This window comes from Corythoichthys intestinalis, chromosome 14 (assembly GCF_030265065.1).
Source record: "Corythoichthys intestinalis isolate RoL2023-P3 chromosome 14, ASM3026506v1, whole genome shotgun sequence".
In the NCBI taxonomy this organism is placed as follows: domain Eukaryota; kingdom Metazoa; phylum Chordata; class Actinopteri; order Syngnathiformes; family Syngnathidae; genus Corythoichthys; species Corythoichthys intestinalis.
The window spans coordinates 50,956,531-50,975,533 of NC_080408.1; the positions used below are offsets into that span (position 1 = coordinate 50,956,531).

At 39.5% G+C, this 19,003-nt stretch overlaps 1 protein-coding gene across 3 annotated transcripts in view; it reads left to right on the top strand.

Annotated features, from left to right (window-relative positions):
• The window catches only part of wu:fb63a08 (MAM and LDL-receptor class A domain-containing protein 1), a 63,263-nt gene that overhangs the window by 37,423 nt on the left and 6,837 nt on the right, over positions 1-19,003 (top strand). For all 3 annotated transcript variants that reach the window (XM_057856945.1, XM_057856944.1, XM_057856946.1), the window contains 9 exons: positions 1,099-1,236; positions 1,330-1,586; positions 1,671-1,755; positions 4,029-4,088; positions 8,993-9,127; positions 9,203-9,459; positions 9,554-9,638; positions 16,175-16,420; positions 16,524-16,661. In XM_057856945.1, coding sequence (XP_057712928.1) covers positions 1,099-1,236; positions 1,330-1,586; positions 1,671-1,755; positions 4,029-4,088; positions 8,993-9,127; positions 9,203-9,459; positions 9,554-9,638; positions 16,175-16,420; positions 16,524-16,661 — 1,401 coding nt within the window. The remainder of the gene's footprint in view (positions 1-1,098; positions 1,237-1,329; positions 1,587-1,670; positions 1,756-4,028; positions 4,089-8,992; positions 9,128-9,202; positions 9,460-9,553; positions 9,639-16,174; positions 16,421-16,523; positions 16,662-19,003) is intronic.

Sequence of the window (19,003 nt, forward strand, 5' to 3'; positions counted from 1 at the left end):
ATCCGTCCTCTTTTAAGCTTCAACTGTCTGACAGACGGCCTCAGGTTTTCCTGCAAAACATCTTGATAAACTTTTGAATTTATTCTTACTTTAATGATTGAAAGTTGTCCAGACCCTGAGGGAGCAAAACAGCCCAAAATGGCTCCCGCTACCATGCTTCACGGTGGGGATGAGGTGTTGATATTGGTGAGCTGTTCCATTTTCCCTCCACACATGATGTTGTGTGTTACTCCCAAAAATTCAACTTTCGTCTCATCAGTCCACAAAATATTTTCCCACAACAACGAGCAACAATGTTTTTTTTGTTGACAGCAGTGGCTTCCTCCGTAGAGTCCTCCAATGAACGCCATTCTTGGCCATAATTTTACATATAGTTAATGTGTGCACAGAGATATTGGACTGTGCCAGTGATTTTTGTAAGTCTTTAGCAGACACTCTGGGGTTCATCTTCTTTTTCCACGTCTCTGAGTATTCTGTGCTGAACTCTTGACGTCATCTTTGGTGGACGACCACTCCTTGGGAGAGAGCCAACAGTGCCAAATTCTCTCCACTTGTAGACAACTTCTATGACTGTAAAGCGATGAACATCCATACTTTTAGAGATGGTTTTGTATCCTTTGCCAGCTTTATACAAATCAACAATCTTTGATTGCAGGTCTTCAGACAGCTCTTTTTACTGAGCTATGATGCACATCAGCAGGGCAGCTTTAAACCACTCTTTAGGGATTGGGCACAATGACTTAAATTGTTTGGTAAAATTGGTTTTAATAGCTTTTTAAGTCTCTTTAGGCAGAGCTTCACCTACTTATTTTTCCCCCTTCTGTCATTGTTTGCATGCTATCCTCATTACAATATGAAAACCTATAAATGATTGGGTGGTTTTAGTTAAAGGAGACACTGTTTTTACATCTGTGTAATTTTGACAAAGACGAGATCACATTTGATGGTCATTTTATGCAGAAATGTGAGAAATTCTAAAAGGTTCAGATACTTTTTCATACCTCTGTATGAAAGCTACGGTTAAACACTTGTCAGGTATTGCTATGTTCCATCTGGAAAAATGAATACTCTCATTTAATGACACGTTTCCCCCTAAAGCTTGTCCCATTAACTGCGACTTTGAGAAGAATCTGTGTACCTGGCAGCAACTCATACAGGACACCTTTGATTGGACAAGATATTCTGGTGCCACCCCATCAGTCGGAAGTGGACCAGACAATGACCACACCACGGGGGGTACAGTAGGACCCAACATCACCATCATACTGCATTGGTTTATCGACTTCCTGATTTAATAACAAACCCCATTCTGTCTCATGATCCATCTAGCTGGATTCTACTTGTACATTGAGGGCGACCATGTGACACGAGGAGACCCAGCTCGTCTGTTGAGCACAGAGTGCCACCACAGTGGCCCAGTCTGCCTCCGCTTCTGGTACCATATGTATGGCTCTGCCACAGCCATGGCCTTAAATATATACTTGCTTCAAGGAAACAAAGCTACCAAGATTTGGTCCATTAAGAACAACCATGGGCAAGAATGGCATTTAGCAAAAGTTGATGTCAATGTCTCCAGACCTTTCCAGGTTCGATAATGTGTCAATTTTTAATTGATTCCTAGACAGATTTCGTTGGTGTTATTTTGATTGTTTTCATTTTGGCCCTGTCAGATCATTGTGGAGGGAATCAGAGGCTCCAATGCTCTTTCAGATGTGGCGATAGATGACATTTCGATTGACTTCAGCTCTTGCTCAAGTAATCCATTATTAATACAAAATTGAATCGAGATGTCTAACCTCCGTGAAGTTGGCCCCCAGGCATGAAAATCTCTCACCTTTCGGTGAAATTCGCTGTTTTGAAGTAAAAAAGGGTGACCTATGTGAATTGTGTAGATCCAAGGAGAACATTTTTAAGAGGGGGGTCGGGAGATTTTTTTTAATGTCGGACGCTTGGTATGCAAGCTGGGAAAGTGGCACAAAGCCAAATAAGCGCACCAAGGTGGCCAAAACATTGATTTATTTCAACGAATTACAGGCGGGTACACTGTTGTGTCCTGTCTCTTCAAAGCCAAGCTTGGCTGCACGTCAGCTGTGAATGAACACCTAAAGTGCCGTCACCCAGTTGTAATTTTGGAAGTTGACAGGAGACAAACTGGCAGATTGTAAATCCATCTAACTAACAATATGTTTTATTGAAGTTGCTAAGCCTATTGCGATATGCAATATAATGTGTAATTTTCACGGCTGCGTTTTATCGTCGCGTGAGTGCGTGCATAAATATGTGCGTGCTTGTACACGTGCGTGTTGATGGCATATGAGACTCCAGTTCTTTTCACAGATGTTTATTGGTCATCAACACGCCGTAGAATTATAGTTCAGACATACAAAATAAGGAAACACATCTATATTAAACACTGTAAACGTTAGCATTGCTACATTGAGGCTAATGGGGAAAAAAGACAACCTACATAGCCTGTCATGATATATTGGCAGTCTTCTCCGTGACGCAAACTTGCGGTTAAAAAGTGACGCTTCGAACATGAAAAATCGCTGCTTAACAGCATTTGCAAACGAAAAAAACGAAAAATAATTGATTACTACACCACATGAAATGACAAAAAAAGCTTTGGGCATTGTAACAATGTAGATAAATGCGGTATATAAGTGCTCTCCATTTACCATTTTTATGCGGAGTGTAAAGCTTCTTGTTAGAGGTTTAGCGAACGTACTTCTGGTGAACATTTCAAAATAAGAGCACGTCATGTTCGTCGTAGAAATAACGATTTCTGGAGTTAATCCCACATACTTCAGAATTCAGGTTCTACACTAAGAGTAGCTTTAAAATGACAGCCTTTATGACAAAATCTGATTGCAATGAATAATTATTATACTACTATTATATACGTATAGTAGTATACTATAATATTAATGCTAGATATTTGTTTTAAAGAATTGTTTTGAATCATGGTTGAAAGGCAAAGTCAGTGTTCTGAATCTGTTTACATTCCATCTTTTGCACCAGTTAATGCTATGAGCATTTGACCTCATTGTTTATTTGCGACTTATTGTTGTTACATACGTGTTTATTTGTACTTTTGTAAAGAATTTAAGTGTTCCGAAATGTTTTGTGAATTAATAAGCGTCATCAAAAATTTAATTGCTAAATTAGTAAAAGAAAATATTACATAAATCGATTAATCCTAAAAATTGTCGGCTGACTAATTGGGAGAAAATTAGTCGTTTGTGACAGCCCTAGTTGTACAGTGTACCGGAACATATACATTTCCTCCACACCCTTCTCACCTTTTTTACCCCGACCCATTTTCATGCCTGGGCCCCCCATTAGATGCAAATTTATCGAAAAATTATGTCATTCTTTGTGCTGAAATATTTTTTGTTTGTGCCGCTATCGTTTTTTAAATATATGAACAATTCTTTGGTCTTTGTCAATCCGAGGTCAATCAGCCCCACATTTTGATTCAAAATCCCTTAACATGGCGTTAATCGTTTATGCTACGTTTGTGCTGGTATGGTTTTATAGATACTGAGATATTAATTTCGCGTGATGACGTCAATCGCAGCGATTCCGTTGCGACTAACCACGAGTACGAACTCTGTCAATGACAGAGGGGTGTTCCAACAACTAGCGCAAATGTAGCACTAACAAATGGCACCCCTCCGGGTCCATTATGCAGTAAATGGGGGGCTTGAGAAATTAATTTCGAGTGATGACATGACTCGCAGCGAGTTGGTACGCTCGTCGCTGCGATAGACGTCATCAAATGATAGCAGCACAAACGAAAATGTTTACAGCGCAAACGTAGCACTAACGATTAACACCATTGTTAGCCTTTTTTTTTTTTTTTTTTTTTTTCAAAATAGGGGGCTGGTTGACTACAGATTGACCCATAAAAGAATTGTTAATAGGCTATCCCAAAAACTGCACAGAGGTTGTGGATCTCTGTTTTTATTTTTTCGTTTTACAATTAAATGCAATAACTTTAACAACATTATCAACTCTTACTTTAGGTATTCTGGAACACAGAACCAAACCTCCCTTAATTGCAGAAGTCGCTCCCTCAAACCCAGGTTAGTGCAAAAATGTGTGAATTAAGAAGCTCAGTTAGTTCAATTTTCTATAAGTAGATATTCAATCAAAATGTAATTACTGTATGGGAAAGTGAGGTGTGCCAGGAGCTAATAAGAGCCAGCCCTGTTATCCAGAAAACCATAGAAAGGTGGTCACGTGACCATATCTTTATAAAGGAACAATGCATTATCATTACACTTAACCTGGAATGAAAGGAGATGGTTTATGCACATTTAGGTTCAAAAAATGTTTTTGCCTTCCAATGTAAAATTTGTAAGATCAAGGTTTTTTAATCGAATTAGTTGTTAGGTTAAAGGATCAATGCAAAATACGTATACCTGTATTGACTTCTCCTAATTTTTATGTGTATTGGTTCAGGTGATACAACATTCGATTCAAACCTGTGTTTTGAAAAACTACTAAAGAAACATTTTGAAGTGCAAGTCCCTTTATTATACAAAAAAAAAAAAAAAAAAAAAAAAAAACAGGGAGCTATCCAAGAATGGGTCAACTTCTGGGGGACACTGGAGCACCCCTAGATGCAAACTAAAGTATTGTAAAAGTGATTTGGGAAAATTAAAAAAACAAAAAAACAGATATCCAAGGACCGATCTATATCTGAGGCATACTAGACTATCCCAACTCAACTCAGACCAAAGTACTCTTATGTAATTCTGACGTGTGATTTCATTTCAAAGAGTTTTTTTTTCGTTTTAATTCATGGACATCTCAGTGTCCCCCTGAAGTGGACCCATTCTTGGATAGTTCCCCGTTTTTATTTGTTTTTTTTTGTTTTTTTAAATAAAGTGACTTGCAGTCTAAAGCCACTGCATTGCATTACCGTAATGCACATAATGCAAACAATGATCCAAATGAGGGACGGCTAGCTTGACTTCATTGTTCCTAGTGGAGGCCGGCCTGACTGCAGTAGTTTTGCAGGTTAGCAAGTTCACAGTTTTATGTTATGCCAACTCAGACTTTCAGTAGCAAAATTAGTGGTGTTTCCCCTACCTCCACAACACTGACGTCTTTTTACATTACTTACAGTGGCTGCTGCTGGCCGAAAAAAACATTTCTAATATCCAATTCAATTCAATTCAATTCAATTTTATTTGTATAGCCCTCAATCACAACACAGGTCTCAAAGGGCTTTACAGAGGCAATATGATACACAATTAGAAATGAAGCAACAAAGATGAATAGATACAGTTCAAGTCCTGGGTATCCCCTATCCTTAAGACCCTCCATGCCGGCAAGGAAAAACTCCAAAAACTCCAGAGTCAATTGGGAGAAAAATGAGAAACCTTGGGGAGTACCACAGTCAGGAGAGATCCACTCCCAGGACGGATAGACAGGAACCCCAGAACGGCTAATGGGAATTAGCAAGCGAAATTGTAGTCCGTAAAAATACAGTGGAGTGAAGGTGCAAGAAGAAGTCCCTCTAGTCAGATGAGACGGGGGTAGCAGCAAGGACGTCTATCCAGCCAGGGGTCCAGACAGTCAGGAGGCTGCAGCTGAAAAATAGCCCCTCCCCAGAGGGGAGGGGGGAAAGGGGACACCGGGTGACTAGTGATGAAGAGACTAGACAACTAGATATTAACATTGGAAAATAGAAATAAAGTAAGACAAGTGGTAGGTAGAGTAAGAAAAGGAGATAGAACTCAGCGGCTGTACTATATACTTCCTCTTTGAAGGGGGCGTGTTGTCTACATGAATCTGTCGGGGCTGTGTGAGTGTGCGTGTGTTTAATTATTTCCCCAAAACAAGAAGAAAACAGATGTGTACTTTACAGGTATTCCCCCGGTTACCAACGAGTTCCTACGCTGGTGACCTAATCCAAATTTCCGTGTAAGCCAGAATTAACCCTCTAAGTACCCCCAAATACCCCCAAAATCTCAAAATAACTATCCAGAAACATGTATGATACGTCATTGTACTGGCCTCCCCCAGATGATGGAGCTAAATCCTAGCTGGACAGCAAGCTAAGCTCTGAAATGTCGATTTCAGACGTCCGTGTGGTTTGCTGACTTTATTCAGCTGCTCATGATATCAACACTTGCAGAATTAAACTAAAATAAAAATAAATTAAATCAGCTTCATGTCCAATAACAGTAATTCAAATTTGCATTTATAACTAGCTGCTGATACAGCAATAAGAATCCACACAAACAATTAGCATGTATCAGTTAGCATCATCAAAAACAATCACATCAACTTGCCCCATGTATTCAACCACAATTAAAAACACATTTTAAACAGTACAAAAGGTGTTCTATACAGGTGTTGCCACTGTGGATGTTTCACAAGGTGTGCAGAATTGGAGCTCTTTCCCCTCTCTCACTTGGCTGCGGAACTTCTTCATGGGAGCAAACGGCTCGTCCTCGTGTGTGTGCGCTCTCCTTCGTGTGCGAAAATGCATTTTTCTTCTTGTGTACAAGCGCTCTTCTTCGTGGCCACAAATGCGTTCTTCTTCTTGAGTACATGCGATCTTCTTCGTGTGTGTAAACACGTTCTTCTTGGTGTGTACATGCCCTCTTACTCTTACTCGCGTGCGGATGTACGATCTGCTCTACGCAGGCGTTGTAAAGTCGAAATCACGATTACCTGTAGCTCAAAAGAGAGTGATGTTCTCATTCAACTTTAAGATACCACTATATGTCTCCAGAGACATAGTCAGCTGGTGACTGTTTCATTCAGTGAAGTTTGCAGGTAGAAATTATTTGTACAACTGCTTTAATGGTAGAAAATGTTTAGGGTAATGAGCAAACTTTCTGAAGCCAAGTCTGAAAATGTCTGGATTGATAGATTCATAAAAAATTGTGTACATTAGGAGTCATCCCAAAAGATGATATACTCAAAAGGTTACCCAACACCACAAAAAAACTTACAGCATGAAGTGCACAAGTTAGTAAAAGTAAGCATAAGTTCATATTGCGATCCAGACTTTGTATCAGTTAGGGAGATTTTGAGCCGAAATTAAGTCAAATTGGAATTTAGTATCTCCAAAGTAACAGTTGTCCTCAGTCAGTTGCACACATTGAGGCAAAGAGGCCCCAGACCTCAGTTCCCGCAAGTCTCTCCCAACATTCGCAGATAGCTTCGACAGTTCCGCCAGCTGGAACGAGATGTTATCCATACGTCTCCATACTGCCTAGGACTGAGCCGTGTAAGCATGGGCTAGTGTTCCAATCCGAGCATCCAGCCTGTCCTCCGAAGCCTTGAATAAATCATCAAGGCGTAGTCCGGATCGCAGGTCTGCCAGGTCCCTACCAACATTAGCGGTTTGAAGAGATAGCTCCGTCAACTGGTTCCCGATGGAATATTCCTCTCTCCTTCCATCTCGGGCCGTAATGTCCCGTTCCGGGCTTTCAGCCGGTCCTCCAGTGCCTTGAATAGTGCCTTTAGATCAATTCAATTCAATTTTATTTGTATAGCCCTATATCATAACAAGGTTATCTCAGAGGGCTTTAAAGAGTCAATGTAATACACAGTCAGATACAGTATATGAATGGGATGAGTTAAAGAGGTATTCCATGCAGCCAGGGCTCAGGATAGTCAGGCGGCTGAGGCTGAAAAAAATAGCCCCTCTCCCAGAGGGGAGGGGGCAAAGGGGACACCGGGTGACTAGTGATGAAGAGAAAAGTCAACTAGATATTAGAATTAAAAAGAGAAATAAAGTAAAGACAAATGGTAGATAGTGTGACAAACGGGATAGGACTCAGTGGCTGTACTTCCCCCAGCATTATAGCTCCTAGGGCAGCTTAGACTGAACTATGAGTCCAGTCTGTTTTCAACTAGCCTGACCATAAGCTTTACCAAATAGGAATGTTTTTAATCTAATCTTAAATGTACAGACAGTGTTGGCCTCTTTAATATTAGCTGGAACCTGATTCCATAAGACAGGAGCTTGGCAACTAAAGGCTCTAGCTCCTACTGTGCTTTTAGAGACCCTGGGAACTACCAGTAGACCAGCATTCTGAGAACGAAGTGTTCTCTTGGGGCGATATGGAACCAGAGCATTTGTGAGATAAGATGGCCCCAGACCATTAATGGTCTTAAATGTAAGAAAGAGGATTTTAAATTTTGAATTCTAAACTTGACTTGAAGCCAGTGAAGGGCTTGGAGCACAGGGATGATGCGCTCTCTTCCATTAGTTCCAGTTTAAAGTATTGCTACTGCTTTCTGGACTAGCTGAAGACCTTTTAGGGAACTTTTAGGACAAGCTGCGAGTAAGGAGTTATAGTAACCCAATCTAGATGTAACGAACGCGTGAATTCATTTTTCTGCATCGTTTTTTGACAGAATATTTCTAATTTTGGCTATGTTGCGCAGGTGAAAAAAGGCTGTTCTGCAGGATTGTTTCATATGAGCTTTGAGATCATTGGTCAATTTATCAATTTCCTTGAAAGCTGCCGTCTTGGAAACTTTCTGGAACAGTAGGACGCCTCCCTAGCCAAGCAGGAGAACCTCCGCGACCATCATGTAATTCAGTCAAATATCCTTGACGTCTTCCATGTTGAGACAGGCAGGCTGCCAGCGGTGCCATGAATCCCGAATGTAGCCCATTGCAAAAGGTCCCCTCCAGGCAGAACAGCTCTTCTGGGGCGCCGTGTCTTGTTGAAAAAAATCTTATCAATAGTGCTGAGGGACCAACTAATCAAATACATATTTCAAGTTTAGAGCCAGCAGCAGCTGGTCCACAAAGGAAAAATACAAAAAAAGCTGACAGACTAGACTAGCTCAGGAAAGGCAGTGAAACACGCCTTAATGTAAACTTAATGTACAGTACATATTTCAGTTGAATGCATTACTGCTTGTTTAGGACAGTAATTCAAACATTTTCAATGAATATTTAAAGGTTTTCATTTTTATTCAGTTCCTGTTACTTTTGTGTCCCTTAAAGTTTGCAGCTTAAATTGTAGCTTCGATAGAAATATTTGCAGCTGGAAGCAGATGATCACCGATGCTTTTGACTGGACATGGCAAAGTGGTTCTACGCCTACATTAATGACTGGGCCCTCCTTTGACCACACTGGAGGTATGATTTTGGATCAATGAAGCATCAAACATTAATATAAACAACAAACATTGCCATTTGGTTTCTGTCCTCTAGAGGGTCACTACCTTTACATTGAGGCCAATACTGCTTCTCACGGAGATACAGCTCGTCTTATCAGTTCCGAATGTTCTACTATCGGTCCCCATTGTCTGCAGTTCTGGTACCATATGTACGGGTCAGCCGATACAATGGGCCTCCATCTATATTTGGTCCAGGACAAAAAAGCTAATGTTATTTGGTGGAAAAGGAATGATCAAGGAAATATGTGGCAATTGGCTCAAGTAGACGTGACAGTCACCACTGCTTTTCAGGTCAGTAATTTCCATATTTTCATTTCCATTATTAGAAAATTATTACAGTTACATTTGACAGCAAATTAATAATCGCTTGTTCTTTTTTTCTAAGGTCATAATAGAGGGGCGCAGGGGGTCCAATAAAGAATCTGATGTCGCCATAGATGATATAACGTTTTACCATGGGCAATGTTCAGGTAAAAATATGTATGATACACAGGGGTGAAAGTGGTCCGGAACGCTGTTCCGGTCCAAAATTCGGGGGCTGAATAGTGCTTTGATCCCGAAAATATGATGCCAACTGTCAAACCTCCATGTTAAAAAAAACTGCCAGGCTGCCACACACGCATCTCCAAGAAGAAAACAATCTACTAACGTCACATTTACATACACAAGCATTAACAACAAGCCTACACCTGCTGGTGTAGTGTCATCCGTTTCAACCAATATTATTTATTTATTACACAGTGTTCTCACCGTGTGTATTTATCTGAGCACAACGAGACAGTCGACTCAAGTCGATGTGCGCATGCGCTCAGCAAGCCACCCTACCTGGAGTCCAGTTGTCCATTCATTTTGCTCACATACTGACACGTGAGTAGCATGGATAGTTAGCTCTGATTGGTTCAAATGCACATGTTTCTGGGACAAAAAAAGGAAAAAAAGAACAAGCTTGTTGAATTTATGCGCTAAAAAGGGCAATGCAACGGAAAATTGATCAGGTCTTTAAGAGAAAGGAAAGAATTGAAGGGGCTGATTTTATTTTATTTTATTTTATTTGCTCTGATGGGCAGGTTCAGAACATCTTCCATATCAAAATACCTGACCCCAGAAATAATGAACATAAAATTTAGATTTAAAAGCTTTATGTTTCCCTTTAACTTAATAAAATTATGTTAAATAACTTTTTAAAATTAATTTGTATATGTGTTCTCTAATTTATATCATGAATGATATATTAAGCATTACATGCAGTTCTCGTGGTAAAACAAATATAACTAAAGTGAGATTGAACACAATACGTTTATAAACAAACTTTTTTACTGCAGTGAGGTCTAGAAATGCATGTCTAAAATGTGATACATTTGGCAATAGAGTTAATGTGCACTTTGGACTTATTTTTGTTAGGGGTGCACAATATCCATTTTTTGAAACCGATACCGATAACTTCCTGCTTCTCAAAGCAGTCAATCAATAACAGATAATAAATATATAATTTTCAAATGTATATTCACCCCAGTTTTTGAACACCTGGATGTTAAAAAAAAAAACATAGTGGTGGATTCAATATAGATTTGCCTTTGACCTAACCAGATTTTTCATAATGACATGAACATTATTATAATGAACACAACAAAGACAAGAAGAAGTCTTGATTTCAAATAAAATTCCAATATTTATTTTTTTCAAATAAATATCATTTGAGTCAATCACATTAAATTAGTCAATATAATTGAAGATGTGTTTCCTGAACAATTAGCACTGAACTCAAACATAAACCCAACCCGTATTGTGCTTAAGATAAAAATATTTGGTGCTACAGAAGAGGAGACTTGTGGTCTCTCTCCATGAAACAACTTTCTTAACCTGGGAGACAGGTTACGACAGCAAGCCTATCAATAACCAAAAGGCCTCTCAATAACTTTCTAACTTATAACTAACACTGTAAAATGCAAACATTATACTGTATAGTAAGGTTCATCACTCATTCCTCATAACAAAAATATGGTAGAACAAAAAGGATTACTGGCTTGCCTTGTAATAATAAAAATAAACGGCAGTGAGTGAACTCATTTTCAATAATGTATGAGGTTTCTTCTCTGCATAGTACAAAATGCTACCAAGCATGCTGACTGGACTAACATTACATATCTTAACTATATGTCTGGGGTGAAAACCTACGTGCCGTGCATGGTTGCCGATCAAAGTATGGAAGCGTGTGGCAATCTCATTATACTTAGCCGGTAAACATTCATTCCAGCTTATTAGCTATTGGATGGGCAGCTTCATTCGCAGCTCACGCGTCGTCGTATTCTTTTAAAACACCCTCGAAGTGATTGTCATCTTTTAAGTGGCTTATTAAGACGTGTTTGAGTGTGACGTCACAGAGAGGGAGCGCTTGATTTACAAACGCACACATCCCAATCCACCGACACCGTGCCAAAAATATTACAGTACATGTTATTGGTCCTATTAATAATGTTATTGGATTTATTGGGATGACATCATAATTCCTATTATCGGACTGATAATTATCGGACCAATAATTATCGTGCACCAGTAATTTTTGTTAATTTACCTATGTTAGGCTACTTATTTATTTCCTTTTAATATAAAAGTCAATGTTTGAATTACCTTCTAAATGTATTCCATTTCACTGTGCATAGTGTAAGTTATTTGTACTTATTTTTCTTTATATATTATTTTTTTAAAAAGTAATATATATTAAGTCATGTTTACATTGTCTTCAATTTGAAATTACTGTGCGTCCTATGTTCTTAAGTAAAGTTAGTTTAGGTTATTTAGATGCGAGGAAATTAGGGAAAATAAAAATGAGGAGATGCAGGTTGGTGTTACTGTATTGTGTTTTTGTTAACTGTTATTTTGCATATTATTGAAAAAAAAATACCATTTTGAATGAAAATCAGTTTCTCATGTATGCCTTCAGGGTTTCCCCTAGGATTTTTTGAAGCTGTGGTGGTGGGCTGCATCGGAGTCACACGGCCTCACCATGTCATGCCACGGCAAATTTTTTTTTTCATGTTTTTTTTTTCCCCCAAGAAGAACCATAACAAAGATATATTTGAAATATTTCATTAGCCAGGCTAAAGTTGTTTGCCTGGTTCTCCCTCTATTTTTCAAACACTGACAGAAATAGTCTGGGAACCATCCCATTAACGGCCTTTTCGAGCAGGTACAAAATCAAACGACAAATCAGATTCGTTTATTTGTGTGACGTGTTCTTCACGAGCAACGTCACTCTTGCGCGCCGAAAGTCGTCTCCACAACACAGATGGTCAACGGGATAACCGAGAACATGTTCCAATCCGCGGTAAATTCTGTTTTAAATTACCAAAAACACAGCGACACGAGTCATTGACAGTAGTCTGTCTCGCGCTAGCCATGTTGAATAAACTCCGCTCACTTCGTAAGTTTACTTCTGCGCGCAAGTCCCTCGTCCTTCCGTCGTCAGTTAATAACGTCACGTCTGCCCGTCGCTGATTGGTCCACTCCGCTGTCTGTTTGCTGTGGCTTGCTCCGCCCTGGAAATTGTATCCGTGGGAATGGTGGCCAGACTCAATAGCTGGAACAGCGTTGAGTCTGGTGTACAAGGCAAAAAGTTGTAGCTCTCAGCTATGGTACATGTACGTAAAATGCTTCGCTGATTACAGCTACGTTACCCTACGTAACAATACGACTTTTTTTTATCGTAGCAATAGTACGACATACATCTTGTAGTCTAGGGGTAACCTAAAATGTTAAAAGAGCCATATTTGACCCAAAACACCAAACTGATACAGTATGACTGGAGCCGCAAAAATTATTGTAATTTAATGAAAGCAACATCGGCTGTATGTATCGATATTAGCTATATTAGCCTACTGTAAAAACGACTAAGTTGGATATAAATACATAATTAGCCTTCATGATTAAATGTTTATTTTCCTTGCAGTGGATCCTATAAGAATGACGCACCATGTGACTACTGTGTTGTACGATGCCACCTCAATTATAACTTCATTACAATATTAATGAATTGAAAGAATGTTTGGGTCATGTCTGTCCTCCTACAGAAACCATATTAAAACAAAAGATATATTTCCCTCCATCTGTTTCCATTTTTAAAAATCTTCGAAAAAGCTCCAGGGAGCCACTAGGGCAGCGTTAAAGAGCCACACGCGGCTTTACAGCCGTGGGTTGCAAACCCCCGTCTTAGTCCTTCTATTTCCTTTTATTTGGTCCGAATACGTACTACATTTCCACAACAATAATAGTCCTTCTGTTAACGGACCCATTTCAAGGAGTAGGGGGAAAATTCTAATAGCTGTGTAAAGAGTTTTCCTAGTTTCGGTGAGAAGGTGAATAATTTTGTTGTTGTTGTTGTTGTTCGTGAACACACGAACACACATCGAGGTACCATTAGCTTAGCAAGGAGAGGTATGAGTCATTTTTCGAGTGCCAAGGAGCTTGAGAAACTTGGGAAAAAAGCACATTTGTCAAAGTTTCGTCAGCCGTGATTGCGTGTATCCGTCTGCCGAAACAACCTGATAGCACAAAAATAAGTACGCTGCATTTCGTTGTTGACACGGCGGCGCTCTCTGTTGTGGGCCGCGCCTCTCGGCTCAAATTCATTCAAATTTAGTCTTCCGTCCAAGATGGCCATCCACTGCTCACTTTCGCCGAAAAGTGAGATCCAAACTACTGTAATGCCCCGGATATGGGGAAGAAGGAGATGAGTCGGTATTGGCTTACTCACTTTAGTGTGGTAACAATAATAAAGAAAAACAATAACAAATTAACAGTGGGCTGCCGCGGCATGCGACCGCTATCTTGCCCGTTCTACCATTCTTCCTACTCGCTTCCTCCTGCGTCACAGCTCCCCAGTCCGATTGTCTCTTAAGGGGGCCGTGCATAATTACAGACATTACAATACACAATTAAAAGGTTGCCGCTGAACCCTTCACACTCAGCTGTCACTAGCTTAAAACGGCCTTTTAAAAAAAAAATTTTTTTTAAAGACAAAAAACATCTCATTTGGTCATTTATGACGGTACGCCACAATCTGTTATGGGTAGGGGTAACCCAGTACTTCTCAAATAGTGGGGTGCGCCCCCTGTGGGGGGCGCAGAGCGAAACCAGGGGTAGCGCATGTGACCTCGGGGAACATGCCTATTTTATTTACAGTGGGGCAAATAAGTATTTAGTCAACCACCAATTGTGCAAGTTCTCCTACTTGAAAAGAAAAGAGGCTTGTAATTGTCAAGATGGGTGAACCTCAACCATGAGAGACAGAATGTGGAAAAAAAAATCTGAAAATCACATTGTTTGATTTTTAAACAATTTATTTCCAAATTAGAGTGGAAAATAAATATTTGGTCACCTACAAACAAGCAAGATTTCTGGCTGTCAAGGAGGTCTAACTTCTACTAACGAGGTCTAACGAGGCTCCACTCGCTACCTGTATTAATGGCACCTGTTTTAACTCATTATCGGTATAAAAGACACCTGTCCACAATTTCAATCAGTCACACTCCAAACTCCACTATGGCCAAGTCCAAAGAGCTGTCGAAGGACACCAGAGACAAAATTGTAGACCTGCACCAGGCTGGGAAGACTGAATCTGCAATAGGTAAAATGCTTGGGGTAAAGAAATCAACTGTGGGAGCAATTATTACAAAATGGAAGACATACAAGACCACTGATAATCTCCCTCGATCTGGGGCTCAATGCAAGATCTCACCCCATGGTGTCAAAATGATAACAAGAAGGGTGAGCAAAAATCCCTGAACCACACGGGGGGACCTAGTGAATGACCTACAGAGAGCTGGGACCACAGTAACAAAGGCTACTATCAGTAACACAATGCGCCGCCAGGGACTCAAATCCCGCACTGCCAGACGTGTCCCCCTGCTAAGGAAAGTACACGTCCAGGCCTGTCTGCAGTTCGCTAGAGAGCATTGGATGATCCAGAAGAGGACTGGAAGAATGTGTTATGGTCAGATGAAACCAAAATAGAACTTTTTGGTAGAAACACAGGTTCTTGTGTTTGGAGGAGAATTAAATACTGAATTGCATCCGAAGAACACCATACCCACGGTGAAGCATGGGGTGGAAACATCATGCTTTGGGGCTGTTTTTCTGCAAAGAGACCAGGACGACTGATCTGTGTAAAGAAAAGAATGAATGGGGCCATGTATCGAGAGATTTTGAGTGAAAATCTCCTTCCATCAGCAAGGGCATTAAAGATGAGACGTGGCTGCGTCTTTCAGCATGACAATGATACCAAACACACAGCCAGGGCAACAAAGGAGTGGCTTCGTAAGAAGCATTTTAAGGTCCAGGAGTGGCCTAGCCAGTCTTTAGATCTCAACCCCATAGAAAATCTGTGGAGGGAGTTGAAAGTCCGTGTTGCCCTTCGACAGCCCCAAAAACATCACTGCCCTAGAAGAGATCTGCCTAGAGGAATGGGCCAAAATACCAGCAACAGTGTGTGAAAAGCTTGTGAAGACTTTTGTTTTAATTTAGGCAAATTGATGCGCGTTAAGTCTTTTCTGTTACAAACAAAACAATGTTAATAAAGTTACACTTTATTATAAGTTGATCTATGTTATTTTTTTTCTTTAATAGAAAAAGGACACAATGTTAGGCAGAGGCGTACTTATAATTGTGATATTATAGACATTTACAGTGGCGGCAGAGAGTTTGGGGGGGCGCAAAACAAATATTTAAGTCTTCCTTGGGGGGGCATAACAGAAAATAATTGAGAAGCACTGCAGTAGCCTAATGCATGTGTAAAACCTGTTGTGTTTTATTGTGTGTTGTAGTTATAACTGCCTAAAGCAGTTTCCTTTATTTCTGTGGTTTTAAAAAAAAAAATCTGCCTCTGTCGTGACCTTTAATGTCACGGAGTTCAGGCAAGAAATTTTAGCCACTTTCACCCCTGATGATACATAATTGCTTCCTTGTTTAAAAACCAATGGCTTACAACTCATTAAAATGTTTTTATGTTTAGAGCTAAGTGGGGCCATGACAACACGCCTTCCCAAACCTGATGGAAATATCACAGCTTCTCCAAATGTCACACTGCCTTTAACTGCAGTTACAGAACTTCCTGCAGTGAATGTTACAGATCAATTCCCTGTTACAGCTTGGCCACCTGTGACAAATATCACTGTACCTCCTGTCCCTGAAGCCACAACTAATTTAATTATGAATGATAATGTGACTGGAGCTTCACACAACAAACCACCTCACTCAGGTACAGTGTTTGTTCTGCAGCATTGTTTTCAGTTTTATTTTCTTTTTGATTGATTCTCTTTTTTCAAATGTATTTACTCTAACACTGTATTTCTGACTTTTAGTGTGCCAGTTCAACTGTGATTTTGAGAAGGATTTATGTCATTGGAATCAGATGCTTACTGATGTATTTGACTGGACAAGAAACAGGGGCTCAACCCCTTCTTTTAGAACAGGGCCCTCTTCAGATCATACTACAGAAGGTAATTATTCTTGTGACTCATGCATTTTTAAGACATTTACCTTATTAGCTAGGTTGGAACCTGGATGCTAATTATAGAAAAAAAATGTTAATAATTGGTTGAGTTAGAGATCAGGCACAACTTTTGGAACCAACTTCCTAGTTTTTCAAATTGTGTGTGTATTTGCTTTTCATTGTTTAACGTTTATCATTTGGCCAAGGAAATATTTTTCCGTCTTTTATAATTACTAAAAACAAAGTGTTGCATTTGTACAAAGTCTATTTTTTTAATCATTATTACAATATTCAAAAAGATGGGGAAAAAAAGTGAAGTTGTTTTGTCATATACGTATATGCAGTGGTTTAAGTGGGATTTGACAGGTTGGGGAGCCATAAAATTCAGTCTGGCGGTAAAGAAGGGAAAATTACGTACATTTATTCTCAAAAGAGATATACAGGCAAGATTAACAGGAAAGACACACATGGCTAACTAACAAAAAAAAGAAACAGCAAATAAACAGCGTAACACTGCGACTTGGACAAAAACTATAGTGAAAACCAAACCTTTACAGACACACAGTTGAGTGAAACAAAGACTTTTTTTGATGTTTTTGTCCTCTATTTTCTTCATCCGCCTCCTTTTTTAACAATGAAATTATCAGATATTAACACTTAGATTAGGTTTTCCAGCCACTATATAAATACAGGTAGTCCACAGGTTATGAACAAGTTCTGTTCTCACGCTGGCGACGTTACCCGAATTTTCGGAATTCACCCTTTAAGTAGCCTTAAATACCCCTTAAATCTCAAAATCAAAATCCAAAAACATGTATTATACAGTACTTTTTATTAATGAAATAAATGACAAAAATAAGATGGATAGATATTACTTCCCTCTGGTAACATTGATCTCACTATAGTTCTTCTTACAGCTGACTTTTATTAATTTGTCACTGTCAAACTATGAACACACAAATAGAAAATAAAATACGATAATGACAAGAGTGTACAATAATGATATAAAGTAAATCAATAGAGACAAATTTGCATACAAAAACATACCTTAATGGCTGCATAATAATCTGAGGAAAATATGGTCCAAATGTTAAGCAATTCAACAAGGAAAACAGCAGCTACTAGTGACACCAGTCCAGCGGTGAAAACTAATGTTTTTAATAAGCTAGCGGGCCAGTAGCGAGCTAACAGGGGGTGCATCGCCAAACCCACGCCCTTTATTGTTTCTCTGCTGTCTTGAAATGTTAACTGGCGTTCACCCCGCTTCCCAACAAGAAAGCAATGCTTGAAACTAACATTAAGTAGCACTGGCGAGACGTCAAACAAGTCCGAGTGCAACAAAGGAAAGCGGACCGCACATATAGCATAATGAAATACCAAATATGCATAGCAATTATAGACCATTTAGATTAATTAGGCCTAATAAGTAACTAAATTAAAGGACAAATAATATGCTGGATTTACGATCAAAAACGACTGGAGACAAAATGGCGGACGGGACTATGGCGTCGTAAAGTCAAAATCGGAAGTTGGTGTCAGTTCTTACATATGAGATAGCCAAGCAGACTGTGCATGTGAAAATGATATGTAATCTGCAGTGCTATATTATGTATAGTCTATGGGCACTCATGGCAGTTTGAATTGGATTACCGTATTTTTTGCACTATAAGGAGCATCGGAGTATGAGGCCCACCTTCAATGAATGGCCTAATTTAAAACTGTTTTCATATACAGGTAGTCCCCAGGTTACAATGTACTCGACTTAGGTGATTTTGACTTTACGACGCCGGAGTCTCGTCCGCCATTTTGTCTGTTTTTAGTCACGTAAGCAGTACCTTATTTCACCTCACAGTATCTTATTTCTTTACTTTACTTCATCAATATGACGTGTTCTGTCCTCACTGAAAGGGAAGTTGTTCAGCTTGAGAGACAGTAAACAAGGCAGTTGTGGTTTTTAAAGCTTCAAGCTTTGAAGCTTTACTTCCTTACCTTTCAACAATTTGTAAAGCTGTAACACATACATGTACGTACACTTATGTTCAAAACATTTTAACAATAAAACACTTGACACAAAACAGTACGTGTTCAAACTTCTATCTAGTCTGATCAATATGTAAATTTAGTGGATTAAATTAGCCTTATTTGCCGAGCAAAAGTCATCTAGTTTAAATGCTATGAATGCTAACGTATTTACAGTTCTCACTCACACATAACTCCACAAACTGTAGCACTAAACGCACAAATGCATACACAAACATATATTAGCTGAAACAACTTACAGCCTTATGTGGGCCAAACCAGAGCGCAGCTGACAGACGAGTCTGCTCCTCAGTCATACAAGGCGACAGT